Source organism: Eulemur rufifrons, chromosome 9 (genome assembly GCF_041146395.1).
Source record: "Eulemur rufifrons isolate Redbay chromosome 9, OSU_ERuf_1, whole genome shotgun sequence".
Taxonomy (NCBI): Eukaryota; Metazoa; Chordata; class Mammalia; order Primates; family Lemuridae; genus Eulemur; species Eulemur rufifrons.
This window is the reverse complement of record NC_090991.1, coordinates 9,694,332-9,715,354: the sequence shown is the minus strand read 5'-3', so window position 1 is coordinate 9,715,354 and position 21,023 is coordinate 9,694,332. Positions and strand designations below refer to the sequence as shown.

The window sequence follows — 21,023 nt, the reverse complement described above, 5'->3', positions numbered from 1 at the left end:
AGATTTTCAAATTTATCAGTATGGGCCTGGGTATAGTATTACCGTAAAGCTATTAAAATCTCTCATATCTCGGATTATTTAGAATAGCTTTTTAAAGTTCTAAATGAGGTTTCATTACTTTTCTTTCATTAATAATGTGTAATTATGTTATAGTCCAGGAAAGTAACCTATTTTATTATTACTTTCTTGAAATTTATTGAGGCTTTTTATTTGAGGCAATAGATCTTGTCTATTTTTGTAACCAATTCATGAATACTTGGCAGGGCACACTGTCTTATTATTTTATTATAGTGTTCATATCCTCCATGTCCTTATTTGTTTTCAATTTTCTCTCTTTAATTTGTTTTCAGGGCAAGTTTATTCGGATCAACTTTGATGTAACTGGCTATATCGTTGGGGCCAACATTGAAACATGTATCCTTTTTCATAATTACATAATCCACAATAAAGAATGATCTAGTCTTAGACAGCCTCATGGTAACCCTCTGCGATATCACTTCATTATCCAGATGATAAAACTTAAGCCCCACGATATTGTGGCTTTTTGAAATACTTTCAGCCTCTGAATATTAACTCCAAAATGGTAGGTTTTTGTTGCTGTTGTTTGTTTTTAATACTAGGCCAGAACCTATTCACATGGCTGGGGAAGTGGAGAGTGCCACATTTAGATGAATGCTGCATGCAGCTACTATTCAGCTACTGTTGTATTCACCCATTTTTTTTTTACCATCTACTTCTACTAACATTGGTAGAATGAGCATGTACTCATTGAAACAAGCCTTATAAAATTACAACGTTAAAGTCATTTCAGTTAGTGTTAAGTATTAATAGAATAAAGCTGGAGGAAAAAATAAAATATCAAATACATAGAATAGTCCTAAGAAATGTCACCTGCACAAATTGGCTTCTAGAAATGCCTGCATCGAAATGATTCTGAATGATAGTATACCAGTTAGAAAGGGATACAGATGACAACTCCCTGATACTTGTTAGAAGAAATCTCCAGTGATAGAAATGCATTGTTTTTGTCCCTCAGGTGAGGGATAGATCAAGATTTTTCTGGTTAATTTTTTTTCCATTTAGTTTTTACTTGTATCTATTCAAGGGGTACAAGTGCCATTTTGCTACATTGATATATTGCATTGTGGTGAAGTCAGGATCTGGTTAATTAAGAGCAGTATCTCATGTCTCTAAATATGCTCAGAACCAGCAAAACCCAGATGCTTGAAAATAACAGAATGACTCTATGGTTCACCTTTCTTCATATTGGTCCATTATAGCATCATTCATATGAATGTATTTTTCACCAGATTGTAGAGGATGTGTTTGGGATTTGATTTAAAATTTAGGCTGTCTGGCATGTACAGAATTAATTCACCTTGGTGGCCCCATCGAAGGTTTACCTCAAAAGAAGCAATCATTTTCCAAAGCTGTGAAACATTCTGTGAGAGCCCCGTGTGACTGTCAACCCATAGATACTCCAGAAGCATCAAGACACTGTGGACCAAGGATCCAAACCAGGCTCGGATCTGCACCTAAAATGCAATCATATGTGCAGTAGTATGAAGTGCAGGAACTGAGTGGGTTCTTCAGAGCAGCGAAGGGAAGGCCATGGTTAATCCCATCATTTGGAAAGGCATTTGGAAAAGTCACACAAGGGGCTGGCACCTAGCATGTGAGCAGCTTGCAATAAAGGGGGATGTTGTGTCCTAGTGATCCAGCTCATGCATTTGGGAGTCAAGCCAAGTTTTGATTCCCAGCTCTACTACTTCTTAACTATGTCACTGTGACTAATTTCTTTGTGCCTTGGTTTCCTTATTTGTAAAATTGTGATAGTAATTCTGGTATTACAGGGCTTCTCCTTTAAACGACTGTACTTCATTCTTAATAGCTTCTTACAGTTCCTTGTAGGGTGCAGTGTTCTTTGAATGTAATCCAAGTTAGGGGTGGGGTGGGGTGGGGTGAGGGAAGCACTCTGTAAACCTTAAGTTCCCTCTCAATCCAGTGATTCTGGAAGATTAGTGAGAAACATTAATTGCATATGTTTTCTTTTTTCACATACAGAATACAATCATTTAGAATGGTTCTTTGCAGGATAGTTGATACATATCACAGAAAGAAAACTTTTTATAAATTACATTTGTATAGACACTAAAAGAAGACCTTGTTTTAAGTAATTTAGTTCTTAACCGTCTTTGCTCAGACCTTCTGGAAAAGTCTCGTGCCGTTCGTCAAGCAAAAGATGAGCGTACCTTTCATATCTTTTACCAGTTGTTATCTGGAGCAGGAGAACACCTAAAGTGTAAGTTAAAAACTTTTTACTATTTTATATTCACTTGAATATCTTTTTTAATACTAAATTTTTTTGAGAGGGAGAATAATTTCAGGAAACAATTTTTTATATATATACACACCAAATTTCTAGCTGGTTAAATCATGAAAATCAAAATGAAATTGAACTTCCATGCCATGGGGTAAGTACTTTAAGTGGCAAGTATATGGATATTGTTATATTACCTTTTGTACTTTTATATTTCTTATTAAAAAAAGTATAAATCAGAAGAAAAATGATACCTATTTATATAATTTTGTTTCAACACTTATTAAAAAATAAGGAAAAATAAATTTCTTAATAAAATTAAGTAGAATAAATATTTCTATTCCTAGATTTAACTGAAATATATATGTTATGTTTTTACTAGTACTAGAGAGAGCTTATGGTGGATATTTATTTATTTGTTGTCATGAATCACAAAGACTAGAAGCTTAGGGCTGGGCAGGGTCAAAAATAGAGTTCTCGTCTGGGTCAGAATTTTGCTGGGTCAGAATTTTGCTGGGTCAGAAATAATATGAGGGAGAGGAGAAGATGTACAACTTTCCAGACCTTCTGAGTGTCAAAGTCAGTGTTGTTTCTGTGCAATTATCATATATATTATCTAGCTATCACAGTAGACACATGTACAGTACTATATGGTAACTTTTCTTATCTGAGGTCTAGGCTTTTGTTAAACACAGACATTTGTGAAAGCATTGAACCCAAAGTTAATTAAGGAAAGATCTACAGGGAAAAAAATAAGAAACAAATAAATACTTGCCAAGGAGTGACTAAAAATTCAAGGTCATGCAGTATGCAATGCCTAAGAGAAGAAAACCCTTAGGCTTTCAGACTGGCAATAACTGCAGTAGGAAGGAATCAAAAAGATATGATCAAAGTGTTGAAAGGGGATGAAAAAGGAAAGCAGAAGGCGGTACCCAGTAGATGTTAAATGTGATGTAGATGAGAATTAGAGGACGGGGCAACCAGCAAAAATTCTCTGTGGAACAAGAGAGCCAGTCACAAAGCAAAGCAAGTCACAAACACATTCGCACGTCTGTTATAGGGATACATAGTTCTGTCTATTTTGAGCCCCCCTAAGAAACATTCTGCTCTCAAGAGCACATTTTTTTTTCATAGAGTAAGTTCTCTTTAATTTGTGGCCCCTATAGTAAAAGTAGTCAATGGGGGTATCCAGTGTAATATCCTGTCTAAAGGCAAGTTAGCCATCAAACAGTCTGGCTTGGACAAAGTATTTCAGGGCCTTCACTGGGCTCGAGACTTGCTTGGTCCACATCTTACACCTCCTACATCCATATCTTTATCTGATGTCCATGGTAGTTTTCATATTGACCCCATAATGTTTGCTGTAAACTACTTGCTAAGACAAGGATTTAGAATGTGAATTTAAAAGCTGTCCTTCAAAAGATGGCTAAAACATTTAAAGCTGAAAATAATAAAGTTTAGTTACTTGGCAAATTTACATCATTTCCCATCTATTCAGTTTCAAGTAGAATATTGTACAAACTACCATCCCAAAAACTCCTGTTGAGGTTTTTTTTTTTTTTGCATTGTTCACATCATCATTTTCCTTCATTAGTACAAATAATGGAAATTTGTATATGTTTTTGTGTTTACATGAATATACAAAGAAAGAAAAAGTATGTGCTGGTGATGGGTTCGATGGTGAACTCCTAATTTCCTGTGATATCTGCAGTGTGAATGTGGGTGTGCTTTAGTCTGTTTATGAGTGTTCATTAAATTTTATTCCATTATATTTCTTTTTAGCCGATTTGCTCCTTGAAGGATTTAATAACTACAGATTTCTCTCCAATGGCTATATTCCTATTCCTGGGCAGCAAGACAAAGATAACTTTCAGGAGACTATGGAAGCAATGCACATAATGGGCTTCTCTCATGAAGAGATTCTGTGTATGTGAGATTTCTCTAAGGTTCTGATACTCTTCTTAATAAGTCTTATAAATTGGGGGTTAATAACCTCAACTAGAAAATGATTGGGAAACTAATGAGAACTGCCTATACTTTTATGAAATCCTGCGACATAGCTTACTGAAAAGTTTTATATAGCTAATTTTTAGCACAAAATAAATTAGAATATGTCTCTGCTGCATTTTGATGCAATTTCTTTTTCTTTTTATTAATATGAAGCAATGCTTAAAGTAGTATCTTCAGTGCTACAGTTTGGAAATATTTCCTTCAAAAAGGAGAGAAATACTGATCAAGCTTCCATGCCAGAAAATACAGGTAAACTGATGATTACTGACTTTATTTCTCTTTTGATGGCTTTTGTTCTCCAAGAACATGTTACAGTGCAAGCATAAATGCACCTCTGAAGCATTCCCCCAGGGGATTCTCAAGAGTAGAGTGTGGGCCGGGCGCGGTGGCTCACGCCTGTAATCCTAGCACTCTGGGAGGCTGAGGCGGGAGAATTGTTTGAGCTCAGGAGTTCGAGACCAGCTGAGCAAGAGCGAGACCCCGAAATTAGCTGGACAACTAGAAATATATAGAAAAAATTACCTGGGCATGGTGGCGCGTGCCTGTAGTCCCAGCTACTCGGGAGGCTGAGGCAGGAGGATTGCTTGAGCCCAGAAATTTGAGGTTGCTGTGAGCGAGGCTGACGCCATGGCACTCTAGCCAGGGCAACAGAGTGAGACTCTGTCTCAAAAAAAAAAAAAAGAAGAGTGTGGTCTCACATGTCTACATGAAGGCCTACGTGATTCCATAAATGAGGGCAGAGGACACGGTGCAGGATGGAAAGTGGCAGGGGCTCCTCTGCCTTGGCGTGGGGGAGACATTAGGATCTGGGGAGAGGAGAGCTGAGCTGCAGGAGTCCACACGGCTCACCCAAGAGGGAGTTGCAGCTGCTGAGTTCCAGCCAGGTTTGACCTTGGCAGAATCATAGGCTCCGTGTGGCCAAATATAACTGATTTTTCAAAGGAAGATGGAAATCTAGATTTTAATATGAAAATTTCCTATTTTTAATGTTGAAAATGGATTTAAATTTGCACTGGTCAGGAATAACAGTTTGTAAACCAAAAATAAATGTTTGCAAGCCTTGCGAGCTGTCAGTTTGCTCCCAATGGTCTGGAAACAAGAAGAAAGATGAGGAATCTCTATATTGCCTAGAATGCTTGATTACTTGAATAAATTATCTTGCCTCACAGGGGTATCCACAATCCACAGCGGCCAGTGAAGGCAGACATAAAGTCACATTTTCTCCCTTGAAACAGTCCTTCTGTATAAACAGTGTGACACTTGATAACAACTTAATTCTGTTTGGCTCTTCTAAGGTACCTGCCTCCCCTGCTGCATCATGGGCACCATTTTCTGACCAAGCTGTGGCACATCATCTTAGAGCTTTTGACTTCTAAGACCATTACGTGTATCATTTAATCAAAGTAGTTTGATTGGCATGTGGGCCTGTGTTCTCCATATGGCTTTCATGTGGTTAAATAAGACTTAAAGTAGAGCAATTGAAGATTTAGAGTAGGGCAGGTATTAGTATAGCTTGGCTTTGAAATCTTAAAATGACCGAGAGATAAAAGAGAATTAGGTCACTCTTCCAAAAGTCAAGGTGGCCCGGTGTGGTATGCACCTGTAATCCCAGCTACTCAGTAGGCTGAGGCAGGAGGATCACTTTAGCTCAGGAGTTCTGGGCTGTAGTGCTCTATGCCAGCTGGGTGTCTGCACTAAGTTTGTCATCAATATGGTGACCTGCCGAGAGCGGGGGACCACGAGGTTGCCTAAGGAGGAGTGAATCGGCCCAGGTCAGAATTGAAGCAGGTCAACACTCCTGTGCTGATCAGTAGTGGGATCATGCCTGTGAATAGCCACTGCCCTCCAGCCTGGGCAACGTAGTGAGACCCCATCTCTAAAAAAATAAAAAATAAAATAAAATACAAGGTGAGCAAATGCTGACAGCCATCTCTTAGAGCCTAAAAATGACCGTATATTAATTTGAAAGGATGGAAGGTATTTTTTTATCAGGCCTAAAACTTACCTAACTTTAAGACTTATATTTAGTTTATTTCTTAAAACAATGTAATTATTACTGAGGTTTTTCAAGTGTTATATTGTAACTAGGTTATAAGTAGAAATGTAGTATTTAGGAGACATTTTATACTTTAGTTGCACAGAAGCTCTGCCATCTTCTTGGGATGAATGTGATGGAGTTTACCCGGGCTATACTTACCCCCAGGATCAAGGTCGGCCGAGACTACGTGCAAAAAGCCCAGACCAAAGAACAAGTAAGTTTAATATTAATTGTCATTATAGATTTGTTTGAATGATAAGCCATGGTCATTTGACCTTCTGATTGACATGTAACAAATGGAATCAATAAAAATTCTCTTATGGATGTTTCTTGGTACTATTTAAGTATTTTTTTCTTTAGTGTATTTACTGTTTCTTTCTCAGAAAATTTTAAAAAGTAATTTTTTTAAAAAAAGTAAATTTGAAATATCCTCTCCAGTTTTTCCCTGGGTAGATAGTCCAGTCGACAAAGCTGCATGCTTCAGGCACCTTGCCAGCAGGAGGGCTGCTGCTACCTTGTCCCTGTGCTGGGCGTGCAGCAGTAAGAACATAGGAATCAATCACATTTGTCCATTTAATTGTGGACTGTTTTAAGAAGCACATTAGCTTGGAAGGTAATGCTAACTGAGCTATCTAGGCAGAATATGCTGCTCAGAACCCCGGGGCATGGGGAGCAGTTTGTTTTTACTGGGCATCTTTACCCATCCCCTAAATTGATTATGCCCAGTTTTCATGTAATTGTACTAATAACACCATCTGTTGATGTATAAAATTGAGACACGATTAAGCAGTAAATGCTATTTCAGGTTTTTTGAGTACTGTGTAATATTAAACTCCATATAATAGCTATTAATGCTTTGTCGAGTTTGTTCCCAGAATAAAAGGTTGATGTTTAATTATAGGCAGATTTTGCAGTAGAAGCATTGGCAAAAGCTACCTATGAGCGGCTCTTTCGCTGGCTCGTTCACCGTATCAATAAAGCTCTGGATAGGACCAAACGTCAGGGAGCATCTTTCATTGGAATCCTGGATATTGCTGGCTTTGAAATTTTTGAGGTATTCCTCCCTCTCTCCCTTCCCCTACTCGTCCTTTTTATTTACTCTTTTAACAAATATTAAGGCTCACTGTGTACCAGGTACAGTGCCAGGCACAGGAACATAAAATGGCAAATAAGCAGGTATCACTAAACTCACAGGTTTGTGAATACCGCAGTGAAAGGGTGCAGAGCTAGGAAGAATGGGAGGCCAACTTGAGACAGCGTATTCAGGGAAGGTGTCTCTGCAGGGTAACAGGAGCACTCAAAGCAGGAGAAGCAGCCAGCCTCAGTACGTTTTCCTGGTGTAATGAGAGTAAGCCCAGTGGTCCTATGTAGGAGTGAATTTGTCAAATGTTAGAAGATGCTAGAAAGCCAGTGTGACTAGACATAGCTGGGCTGACTGAAGGGAGAGAGGAGTTGGAGACATGGTTGTGATATGGGGCCAGAGTGGAGAGGCCATGGAGGAGACCACTGCATAGACCAGGGCAGGGTGGTGGCAGCTTGGCCTGGAGGTTGGGGGTATGGCAGTGTCAGAGGGAGACGTGGAAAGGTGATAATCTGTGTTCCATAGGTCTTATAACCAGGTTTTGGCAATAGATTTTAATACGTTTTATTGTTGATCTGACTAGATTTGTCCAAACATTTACTCACCATCAAGGCAGGAAAGGTTTGTGATCACACACCTGCTGTGGTTTTGCAGAGAAGTCGATAAAATTTTGGTCTTCTAAAAATTATATCTTTATCTCTATAAGTATAGATACAGATATATACTACATTCTTATAGATATGGTTTGTCTATCTTCTTTGATAGACTATATAGTAAGGTACAAATATTAAATGCTTCTTGTGATCAGTGCGTTACATTGGCTACTACTCGGTATTGCATTGTCTTGTTTTAAAATGAACCCTTATAAATTATAAAGAAATGAGGTGGCTTTATACACTGATATGGAAAGACTCCAAGATACATTGTTAAATTTTTAAAAATTAAGGTCTCATGCACACACATATTTATGAGTGCATAGAATATTTCTGGAGGGATCACAAGAAATAGGTGGTACTGGTTAACTACAAGGAGAACAATTAGGGGATGGAAGTGAAACTGACGTTTCAATGCAACTCTTTGTACATTTTAAGTTTTACACTATTCATTATCAGTCTAAAAATCAATTATTTAAAAATATAGTTGGTAACTTAAATATGGAAGACAAGTAGAAACTTATTAAAAGAAAATACCATTATATGTAGGAGCCCAGGTTAAATAGTAATAGGATGTCATAATCCTGAAGCAAAGCAAAATCCATTTATATAAGCATGAATAAGCACAATCAGGCAGTCTGCAAATATTTATGTGGCTTGCTCTGTGTGCCAGTTACTAGGAATACAGTGTTGAGCAAGGCAAACACTGCTCTGCTCTCCTAGCATGACCTCATTCTAAAATAGTGGCTATAACAGCTCCCTGAAAGTGAGGAAGATTGGAGTAGCTTTATCAGACTGTGTATCTACTCCTTGGAGATTGATTAAACCCTTTGTAATTGAAGATCACTTTTTATAATAAAAGCGATTATTTATGGGCATATGCTGCTTGTGTAAATAATGTAGAGGCAGAAAACTTGAACACTTCTAGTGTGTAGGATGATTAAGAAAATTAATTAAAATGAATTCATCCACCTATCAATTCATCCAGTCTAAAACACAATAGAAAAATGGGCAGAGTTCACAGAGAAGGAACAGAAATGACTAACTTGAAAAGATGCTTGAATTCACTCTATGAGAGCAGTGCAGTATCGCTTTTGGTATGGACAAAGCTCAGACATTGAGTAAGAGAAGGGAATGCATACAAAAGCAATCTGATGAACTAAAGATGATTCTTTTCATACCTTGTTCTGGAGCCAGTGGCCTCAGCAGAGAGTAAAGTGAGACAGAGCCACACACATTCTAGATTTTCCCAGCCTAGACATGGTCGCCAACCACCTGCTCACCTTGCTTTGCCTCTGGCCTTCCAAAGTCTCTTCGTTTTTATTACTTTGTGTCTCATTTATTTCTTCATTTCTATTCCTTAACCATTCACTAATAAGAACTGAATTGTTTCATTTGTAGAACATTCAGTTAGCATACTAAGCTTATTATTTTTTCATCTTAGCAGTTCAGTAATGTGGCCATATATACAGTATTGTTATTAAATATTTCTCTTTACCTTTTCAAAAAGGCTGTGTGAGTGTGTGTGTGTGTGTGTGTGAGAGAGAGAGAGACAGAGAGAGAGATTGAGAGATCACCCCCCCTCGGTTTAGTTGCTATTGTTAGATAAAAGCAACACTATACTTCAAACCTTATTAATAATTTTTAATGAACTGTTTTTGGTAACTAGATGGCTAATTATTCCTGTTTTCCCTCCCCCTCCCCATGTTTGGAAAATTATTCTTTCAACATTTATAGCTGAACTCCTTTGAACAACTTTGTATCAACTACACCAATGAGAAGCTGCAACAGCTGTTCAACCACACCATGTTTATACTAGAGCAAGAGGAATACCAGCGTGAAGGCATTGAGTGGAACTTCATCGATTTTGGACTAGATCTGCAGCCGTGCATTGACCTGATAGAGAGACCAGTAAGAGAGTTTATTTGCTCTTTGGCTTTCAATTTCTGTTCGAGCAGGTATAGCATAATCTGAGTCAGAAATTATCCAGTCTAATTAGCATTAAAATAATTTTCTAATCTAAATTTTCTAGGAAGGTGATAATCTGATAAAATAGTTTCAGGATGCAAAAGTCAGTAGTATTCCAATAAATCCCTTCTTTAGCTCTCCTTGCAGCTTTTGTCCTGCCCCTGTATGTGTGGATACACTGGATAGTGAACTCTGCCCACACAGACTGCAGATACCCCTGTGGTCGTGGCGTTTGCATGCACCTATGAAAGGGTACAGAGCCACCTGGCACACTTCCTCGGTAATATAGGGACACTTCATTTAGCTGAGAACAGGACATGCCATGCAAATCCATTTTTCAAATAACTAAAGCTTACCCTTGTAAGTACAAAGATGTTTTTATTTTGGTAGATTCTTTTTTTTAATTTGAAGTTTCAGCTTTGGGGGGGTCTTTTGGTATATGTATTTTTAATGGCAATCTTAGAAAGCATCAAAAATTATTTTCTTACTGGTTTAGTGTTATGTAAAAATAGAGAACTCATTCTCTTTTGAGTTTTGAGTGTATAACTTATTCAATTTTGAAACTCAACTCCATGTGATCCCAAACAAATATTGATGGTTTGACTGTGCATTCCCTGGCAGTTAGCATATTAGCTTCACTTATTTTATTTTGCTATCTGCCAAAATGTAGTAAAAACTAAAACATAGTAATTGAGCATTGATACCTGTAATTTACATAAAGTTCCAACACTAGTTAAGTAGGTGTGTTTTAACAACAGCTCAGAAGTATCTCCTAGGACTTACAGCAGGCTTTGAAGCAGTTTTTTCTTGCTTCTCGGTGTCTGGTTGCCACCTGTGTCGTTGTGTTTGAGGATGTTGGAGGTCTCATGTCTAGAGAACTTGGTTGTTATGGGACCTGTAGTCAGAAGGAGTGCTGGCAAGTCAGGAAGGGGAAGAACCTAGAAGACTTTCACTCCTGTTAGAGAGATAGTTCTAGCACACTAGAAATTTGGGTGTAAGGGAAGCAACCAGTAATTTCCATTTGGCTCATACATAAGAAATCATTTTGCCTTTCAAGGCACTGTAGCTGCATGTTTAGAGCAAAATCTCAAATTACCTATAACTGTGAGGATAGTTGCCTCTGTGAACCTTGTAGCATCATTTAAAAGATTCAAGTCACACTTGTAGTAACTTCCAGTTAGTTTTCACGCATACACGGGCACATGAATACATTTCATTGCTGCTTTGTTATCCAAAGAAAATTGTGTTTGGGAATTTATATAAATAAGGAAATAGAGTATGTCACATTGTACTATTGATGACTATATGATATGTTACTTGACGTGCTCATTTATATGGATCCATGTAACACTGAAGTCCTACATTTTAAGAATGTGGTGACTATGTACCTGCACTTATGTTTTGGGATGGACAAGAACTCATAACATTTTGCTAGGTCAATCTCTCTGTAGGAATAATTGTGCTGAAACTCTTCCAAATGGAAAATTATCAACTCTAATTTTTTTTAATGTTTTTGGAGGTTTTTTAAATCTAATGGTTTTGTGACCCTTAAATGAGTCTTACAAATATAAATTCTTCTTAATGTTACTTAATTGCATTTCTTTTGCTTTATCCCTCTAGGACAAAATACTTTATATACCTTTTTTTTTCTTTTTTTTTTTTGTTTTTGAGACAGAGTCTCACTCTGTTGCCCAGGCTAGAGTGAATGCCGTGGCGTCAGCCTAGCTCACAGCAACCTCAAACTCCTGAGCTCAAGCGATCCTCCTGTCTCAGCCTCCCGAGTAGCTGGGACTACAGGCATGCACCACCATGCCCGGCTAATTCTTTCTATATATATTTTTAGCTGTCCATATAATTTCTTTCTATTTTTAGTAGAGATGGGGTCTCGCTCTTGCTCAGGCTGGTCACGAACTTATATACCATTTTTTAATATTTTCCTTCACTCTCACGTAACAAATTTACTCTAAAAATGAAAGTGATAGGGGAAAGTAATTAAACATTTCAACCTTAATTTGAAATGTTGCATAAATATATGAAGCAGAAAGGGTTTGATGTTTATGTTTTCAGTTATTTTATAGACATTAAGTGTAAATGTTGTTGGGTTAGGATAAGATTAAGATATAAAGAATTTATGAAACCCTCAATTATAGCCTGGAAATCCAGACTGGAGGCACCATGGGGGCCATACTGGCCCTGGTTCTCAAGGACTTGATCTCGAAGTCAGAACAGAACAGAATACAGTGGTTGGTTCATTGGTTCCGTAGTCTTGGCTCTAAGTGATGCTCTGTGGTGGCACTGCCTGGCTTACTTCATCTCACAAACCCAACCCCTGCCTAGCTTGGTGGTGGGCTGGCAGCCGGCGAGCTCTGAGTTCAGAAGCTGTTCACAAAACCCGTGACCATTATACAGAAACATAGGCTCCCAAACTTACAGCTCTTAAGAAATACCTAATTGAAAGAAGAAAGGATAATAGAGATCCTGACTTTGAAGGATAAATTGGAAAAAATAAAAAGGAGACACAATAATAGAATATTCATAATCATGCTATCACTGAGTCATTTAGAAAAAATGATATTTGAGATCCTATGTCAGAATTTAGGAATTTTTAATTAAGAGGGATTAAAAATATAAAATTATGGTAAAAATGGATATTTCAGTTATCTTAATATTAATATGGACATTCATTTCTAAGAGTTGTCAGATGATTGAGGTGGATTGAGTTACCTGCCACTCTAAACCCTAGCTCCCCTAGGATTACCTAATCCTAGTTGCCTCTGAGTATTTTCTTTTAGCTAAGATGAAACCCTGTAAATTCATGTAGGTGAAGGAGTCACGGAGTAAGGATCTCGATTGCAGGAGGTTCTCTCAGCTTCTACCTGCTTACATTCTGATCAACCATTGCCTTTCCTGACCACATGATTACATTGTTTCATTTATATTTAACTATAAGTTCTAGTTTTAAAATAGTATTTGTATATATAGCCAGCTCTTCCCTAGTAAATATAAAGGTCTTGTGAATTGAAGAAAACTAATCCTAGAGTTTTATTCAAAAGCTGATTTGTATGTGTGCACTAAAACTGGTACAAGCTTAGCCTTGTATCACACACTTGCCATATTTGCAGTGTGATGATAAATGATGACTGAGAAAAACTGTAAAGTAAGACCATCACTATTTAGATCTTTCATGTGTCACTTACCTCCAAAAAGGAAGTCATTCCAAAGAGAATGTTGAACTCTAGGCCTTTTTAAAAAATTGAGACATAATTCACATTCCATAAAATCTACCTTTTAAAGCTATAATCGTGGTTTTTAGTATAGCTACCACATTGTCATCCCAAAAAGAAGAAACCTTGTACCCATTAGCAGTCACTCCCATTTCCCTCCCCCAAAACCCCGGCCACCACTAATCTATCTACCTTCTGTCTCTGTGGATTTATCTAGGCATTTATTTTTATTTTATTTTTTATTTTTTGAGACAGAGTCTTACTCTGTCACCCTGGCTGGAGTATAATGGCACAATCATAGCTCACTGCAGCTTCAAACTCCTGGACTCAAGCAATCCTCCTGCCTCAGCCTCCTGAGTAGCTAGGCCTACAGGTGCACACCACCATGTCTGGCTAATTTTTTTATTTTTTGTAAAGACAGGGTCTTGCACCCTGACCCATCTAGGCCATTTTTCAATAAACTAATAATCAAGTGACCTAAAATGTTAAAACATATATATAAAGCAATTAATAAGCACCTGTCTGTTTCATTTAATCATCAGCTGTTTATTTAAACAGAAAATTAAATTGATTAGAATATAAAATATCTGAAGCATTTCAGTTAGTTGAGGTTTTATAATAGTTTATACAGCCTGGCTAGGTGTGGTGGCTCACACTTGTAGTCCCAGCACTTTGGGAGGCCAAGGCAAGAGGATTCCTTGAAGCCAGGAGTTCAAGACCAACCTGGGCAACATAGCGAGACCCTGTCTCTACAATAAATTTTTTAAGAAATTAGCCAGATATGGTGGTACATGCCTGGTGCGTTGCACCCTGGTTGAAGGAAACCCTACTTCCAAAAAAAAAAAAATTTTATCTACCCAGTCATTATATATAAACCTTCAGTTTCATCTCTCTATCCCCCGTTTCCTTCCTGGCTTCTTTTGTTTGCTGCTTTTTTGGGGTCATCTACTTGGAATTAGTGAATTTACAATTTACATAGTGTATTTATAAGTTTACAAGATAACTTATCCATTTTCTTGCCAGTATTTTTTTAGCAGTTTTAGATCTCAGTGTTTGAATTATAAACTTGTTATGGGTTAGATATTACCTTCCATCCTAGCAATTTGTTTTCCATGGATCTTCCTAAAACTCTAATCATTTAGAAAGTTAATAGAAAGTTAAGCTGCCGAACCCAGTGCTATTAAAGTGACATGCAACCTTGTCAATTTTCATTGCCTCTCATTATCAGGCAAACCCGCCGGGTGTGCTGGCCCTTTTGGATGAAGAGTGCTGGTTCCCTAAAGCCACAGATAAAACCTTTGTTGAAAAACTGGTTCAAGAGCAAGGTTCCCACTCCAAGTTCCAGAAACCTCGGCAACTGAAAGACAAAGCTGATTTTTGCATTATACATTATGCAGGGAAGGTAAGAGGCCTTATGTTGAATAACTTGATTATAATTGCTGTGTTTGAAATTTTGCTATGTTTTATGAAGGTGTAACAAAGGTGCTGATAAACATTTGTAAACATTTAAATATAGTATATATTACAAATGCATCATCTTTGAGACAACCCATTTTTTTGATTGTTCTATGAAAGTTTTTGGTTAGGCTTAAAGTGGTTTTTGTTTTTGTGTTTGATTTTGTTTTCCATTTCACCACATTTGGCTCTGGTACGGGACAGGTGGACTATAAGGCCGATGAGTGGCTGATGAAGAACATGGACCCTCTGAACGACAACGTGGCCACCCTTTTGCACCAGTCCTCAGACAGATTCGTGGCAGAGCTTTGGAAGGATGGTAAGATAGTGTTTATATTTATAATTAATCTTGGCTGGAATCTTTTATAATAAAGGTTTATATGTGATTCTTTTACATATATATGTATATACTTTTTACTTTAAAATCTTTCCCTAGAGCAGGGCTGCCGTTATATTAGAATTTATCCATTTTAAGAATACTTGGGTTAGGAAATGAATAACAGGACATCTGCCATCTTGGTCAGATGCTGTGGGAAGTGCGGAAACATTCTAGGCCCAGAGCCACAAAGAAGTACACGTATGCCTCAGCCCCACTCAGTTATAATCTGAGAGCTTTGGGACGCAAGACCCGAGAAGCCCCGCACGTTCCCCTCTGCCCGTGTGTGCACAGGCCTGCTGAACCACATCCTGCACCAGTGCTGCGCCCCCCACCAACAAAGTGGCCAGTAAATAAATTCTCAGACACCCTACATGCAGATCAGTTGCTTTTATTTCCATCAGTCTTCATAGGTCTTTTGTTTATATGAACCTCAAATAAAAATTTTTGGTGATGATTTTTTTTTTTTTTTTATTGTAGACTAGAAAATTTTACTAATATCAGCAAAACAAAACATCTGTGCGTAGGGCCCAGTGTCTTCTCCTAGGGCTGAGCTCCCTGCTCCTTCTCATCCTGGCTCTGTCCCACCCCTTTGCTTAGCCTTGGGCCGTGCAGGACTTAGCCCTGGATCTGCCCTTGCCTCAGCCTTGACCCTGAGGCTCGGCCTATCAGTAACCTGGCTCATGTCTGCTTTCTCTAGAGCATCTCAAGCCTTATAACCTAGCTCTTTTCTCAGAGTTAGAAAGAGAGAAGCACTGAAAGCAGTAAAGAACGGGATTGGGGCAATTGGGGCAAAGGGAGGGAGACAAAAAGAAAAGAATGGACATGGAGAAAGTGAGTAGGGGCAAAGGTGACCATATAAACCACATCTTGCAGGTCACACGAGTGTGAGGAGCCTGCAGGGATGGGTTGCACTGCATGCAGGCACGCATGTGCCCTGGGAAGGGACCGTGTGCCTAGGACCACCTAAAAGAGGGGATTGGGGGCAGGTTAGCTTTCCCACCAGTAAAGCAGAAGCTTTTCATCTTTGTACCTTTTAATGAAAATTTCCAACTAGCTGAGTGGACAGCGTCACTTCCATTGACCTAGTCAGCTGAGGGATGCTGTGTGAGTGCCAGGAACAGAATCCGCGGGGCCCTCACAGACGAGCTCTTCCTCTCCCTGTTAAAGGCAGTGTCAGAGTGGGCTGTGAGAAACTAGAATGAAAGCAGAAAGAAAAGGTGAGCTCAGGTTGTCACAGGGTCCACAATGCTAGAAAGACCGCCACTGGTGAGTCGGAGACGTGGGTGGGAGATGCCTCCAAAGGAAGAGAGAGGGTAATGCTGCAGTCTTCAGTGTCTGCGTTCCTCCAGGAATCACTTCGGTTGTGACGGTGCCGGACACTGCATAGGTTACAAAGTCACCTCATGTTCAGCCCCTCCTCTGGGCACCCTTGTAAGATCTTAGAACACAGCAGAGGAAGTGAGATCAGCATACAAACTGTTGAGTGCCAGAGTATCTGTGATAAACGCCTTGTGAATGGTACAGAATGAGTTTTTAACTATGCGCAACAGAGGCAGGGACTGCCCTTTCCTGGGGTGCTAAGGTAAAATGTCACGAAGGAGGATGCAATTTTCCATGTCCTTAAAGGATAATAATCTGTTGATTAAACAATGACAGCTAACATTTACTGAGCACTTACTAAGTGCCAGGCAGAGTTTTCATCACTAATTTATGAGCATTTATGGCCTGATTACACCTTAAGCATTTGTGGGTAAGAAAGTTTATGTGAACTAACTCGTCTAGGGTTGAGTATCTAGGGTTGGCATTTGTAGAGGTGAGGTTGGCGTGGGGAAGAAGGGGTGTAGAGTGGTCACAGCTCAGGAGGAGTGTTCCATGTGGCTTGAGAGAAGGCAGGGTGGTAGGCTGAGACCAGACTAGAGAGCACCGATGGCCCATCCCAAGTGGGGTTTGCACTTGGGACTTCACTGAATGAACAGCACCAGTACGTTTGTGAGCCCAGGCGGTGACACCGTCTGAGCTGGTCGGATAGATTGGGGTGAAAGAGCCTGCAGCTGGGAGTTGAGCATGAGGAAACAGGATGGTGGTGGGCGTGGAGGGAATGCCTGGGGAAAGGAACAGAGGAGTGGGGAGTTTTCCCTGTGGAAGCCTCAAAGACTAGTTTTCTTTTCATTTTGAAGAGAAGCAGGTATTTGGGGAACACTGTATAAGAAAGGACATTATTACATACTTGCTCTGACATGAACCCCTTTTGTGACTCTTATGTTTGTATTCCTTCACCAAAAATGGTGTTGGAAACACCTGTTCAGCCCTTGACCCATTCATACAACTATGAGTATGTGCTTCCCAGGGTAATCTGAGAGAGAGCTCTGGAAGCAATGAAAGACGTGCCCCTGCCCTTAAGGAGTCTGTAATCCAGTTGAGAAAGCAGGATTTACACAGACGGGGTAACAGGACTCAGCTAGTCTTTATCTTGGTTCCCAGCTTCCTGGGCTTCCTGTTTCCATTCTTCTCCTTTAACTTCAGGTCTCACCATCCCCACATGGTGGGGAGGGCTTTGGCAACAGTGGGTCAGAAATTTTATGGGTGTGAGATTTAGCAAGCAGGGGTGGAGGTTGGAGGCTGGAATGATCACTGCAAATTACAGACAACAGAGGAGCTATCTTACAGGTAGGACCATGTCAGGAGATTCCTTACCTGCTTTTCTGTGTTTTCAGGAAAGTTATTTCTTTGATTACAGAAATGCTTAGAGGAAACTCTCGTAGCCTTGCTGAGTTCCTTCAGGCCTGGTGCGAGCCCTGTTCGTCCATACTTAGTCTGTAGCTCTGATCTCACAGATGCAGTGTTTGCACGGCCCTGTTTCTAACCCTTCCCTTTCTACAGATATGCAGTTTGGGAGTGGGTTTGGCCACTCTTGTCAAAATAGGCTAAGAGAAATCTTATCTACCCCAAGTTTGCTTTGGCTCTGCTAGCTTCTGCTCTGGAATTATCCTACGTGTTTCCTCTCCTGATAGTGCTCCTATAATATCTGCAGGAAGTCCTGTCATCCATCAGCTTAGTTGGACAGTTAGTTTAGTCTGAGTGACAGAGAAGATCTTGGAGGTCACTCACTATTGGGGGATGTTATTCTTCAGGGCAAGGGGCAGCAGAGAGGTGGTACCACATTTGTCCGATCTTGAGGATTGTGAGTTTCACACACAAAGTCAGTGGCAGGCACAGGAGTTTGAAGAATGTTCTAAGGTGGAGAATTTATCACTGCTCACTCTGGATACAGAGATCTCTTGGGATAAGAGGAACTTTTTCTCTAGGAAAAGAAAATAGCCATGGAAAAACATCATTTCCACTCTTTTTATTGCCACTTAAATGCAAAAGCAGAAATGTCATGACCATGAATCTATGAATATGAATATATGAGATATGAATATAGTTTGCCTGTGAATGTACAACACCTTGAGTGTAAAACATTTTGTATTAAAATAGAGTTTTGGTTAGGGTTTTAGAGTTTTCTCAAGGCCAAACCAGAATAAATAAGATTTATTGGTGGCAGCCCTGCCCTAGAGATTCATAGTGCCCTACTTTTTGCTAAAAGATGTTGTTTTGGGATCTCTCTACCAGTTTAGGACTTCTTGCCACTTCTTAAGGCTTATATGCAGAAAAAAACTAAAGATTGCATTTTCCATGTAAATGTGCCTCCTAGGATCTTTCCATGAGTAATCGTATGATCGATAAGTGTAATCTTATGATTTGAAATTATTTTAACCTTTTGCTACAACAGAATTTGAATTTTGTTTTCCTTAATGGTAGTTACCTTTTAGTAATTTGTATTCAAAGTAAATTATATTTCCAAAAATCTGTATTGAAAGTAAAATTACACAGCAGTGTAATTTTTGATAGTAAAAGCCACTAATATTTACATTTGCCATAGTGCTCGAACTTAACTGCAGTCTTGTCTTGATTTGTTAATTGTAAGATATTTTAATGATAGATAACTCAAACAGTACCTTATTATTCTTAAATATCATCCTGCATTTACATGGGGCAGTCATTTAGCATTGATACAATATAATAATGCCCACATCTGGAGTTGGGAATATGCTCTTTGGATTCAGCATTAATTTATTTTATAAAGAACTTTGTCCAAATGTGCAAATTCTCTAAGCAGTAATGTTTGCATGGGATCTACCTGGACTAGCTCCTTTTGTAGCCCAATTTCAAAGTTGACTTGTGCTGTCAAATGTCTTTCACACTAACTGAAGTGTTTGTGTATTTGCTCTTCTGTCCTGTTTTTGCTGTTTCTCTGCTTTAGAGATTCAGAATATTCAGAGAGCTTCTTTCTATGACAGTGTTTCTGGTCTTCATGAGCCACCAGGTGAATGTATAAAGCCTGTAGGTCTTCCAAAATGAAAGGGTTTTAAGCCCACAGGAAAAACATGTGGGGGGGCTGGCAGGGTGGCGGGGAGGGCAGGGTAGGCTGGGGAGGGATGGCTGGTTTGGGGTTTCTGTTTTTGTTTTGCTCATAGGTCTGCATGAACCTTTCATTTCATGCTCAGTTTTATTATACTTCAAGGCAACTGTTTGAGTGCATAAGCAATTGAATTGCTGCTGCCTACACATTGCTTCTTATTTTATGCATAGCACTTACAGCACCGCATATTAAAAGGTATATCATTACCTTTTCCAATAGTGCCATTTTGATACACAGTCCTCTAAGGGAATTGTTAGGAATTGATCTGCTAAATGACATCTCCTTTGTCTTTGAGTCACCTTTAAATTTTCAACTCCAAGGAATTCCGAGGAGTTTTTGTTTGTTTTCTTTTTTTTTTTTTTTTAGTCACTAACATTTTGTGAACAAATAATTACATTATTTATCTCAGGTGTGTTGGTCTCATCATTATATATACCTTTTGTTTGGAATTTGTATGCGTATCTGGCCACTTGGCCTTTTATTTTGAACTAGAGACACTGAAACTACCTACAGGGCTTGACGTGTGCAAGTCAAAACTAAGAACGAGTGGAGTATTGTCAGAATTTATACAGTAAACCTGAAGTCGAGCTCCAAATGTTTGAGCTTTGTTATTTGAATCCTTAGCCCTGTTTTAAAATACCACCTAGACATGGCTAGAGGGCCCCCAAAGCTCAGTCTAAAATGAAGACCACCCAGTCTTCCAAATGTTTAATGAAATTGGCAAGTAGCAAAATTCAAAGATAATCAAATTCATCTTATGAAATTTTCTTTATGATTTTTGAAACATGATAATGCTGAGATCCAAATCCATTTCAAAAGTTATTTTTAAAAATGTTAAAGGACCATGCCTATTTTAATCCAGCTCAAGATTCCTGCCATCAACTCTAGCTCATATACTGGGAAGGAAGTAGATTGCAAGCATAGGGTAGGAGGGGAGAAAAGATTATGCCAAAGACAGCATAAGCTGAAATGAAAATTATATAGATCTCCTAAGGAAGAAATCTCAGTCATCTCTGGCCTTGGGGAGAACTGACAATGTTGAGGAAGGAGAGAGAGAGAGAGAAAGAGAGAGAACTTGGAGGTAGTTATAAGCTCTGGTCTGCCTGGGACTTGTACTGTTAAAAGGTTAGTGTTTGACCGTTTGGATTTTCTCCCAAAGTAGGGTACCCTCTTTAGATTGATTCCCTGTAATGCTTTTGGATTTCTAATCTTTGAAGAGAATTCCAGGCTGTGAGCTCTTTGAGAGCAAGGCCAGTGCCTGGTTTTACTCATTGTCATTTCTTCAGCATCTGGCACAAATGAGGCACAACGTAAATAAGTCATTGAGTGAGAGAATTGATGGGTGGGTGGGTGGGTGGCAATGCCACACCCAGTTTTCAGAGGCAGCAGCATCGCCTTTTTCTCACCTAAAGCACAGACTGTCTATCCTGTGG

At 39.1% G+C, this 21,023-nt stretch overlaps 1 protein-coding gene across 4 annotated transcripts in view; it reads left to right on the top strand.

The window, feature by feature from the left end:
* The window catches only part of MYH10 (myosin heavy chain 10), a 135,007-nt gene that overhangs the window by 63,789 nt on the left and 50,195 nt on the right, over positions 1–21,023 (top strand). For 3 of the 4 annotated variants that reach the window (XM_069482048.1, XM_069482050.1, XM_069482049.1), the window contains 9 exons: positions 351–414; positions 2,204–2,302; positions 4,103–4,246; positions 4,484–4,579; positions 6,464–6,582; positions 7,270–7,422; positions 9,840–10,013; positions 14,523–14,696; positions 14,954–15,068. In XM_069482048.1, coding sequence (XP_069338149.1) covers positions 351–414; positions 2,204–2,302; positions 4,103–4,246; positions 4,484–4,579; positions 6,464–6,582; positions 7,270–7,422; positions 9,840–10,013; positions 14,523–14,696; positions 14,954–15,068 — 1,138 coding nt within the window. Of the gene's footprint in view, positions 1–350; positions 415–2,203; positions 2,303–4,102; positions 4,247–4,483; positions 4,580–6,463; positions 6,583–7,269; positions 7,423–9,839; positions 10,014–14,522; positions 14,697–14,953; positions 15,069–19,431; positions 19,495–21,023 lie in introns of all 4 variants that reach the window. The other variant, XM_069482047.1, reaches the window with a different exon arrangement.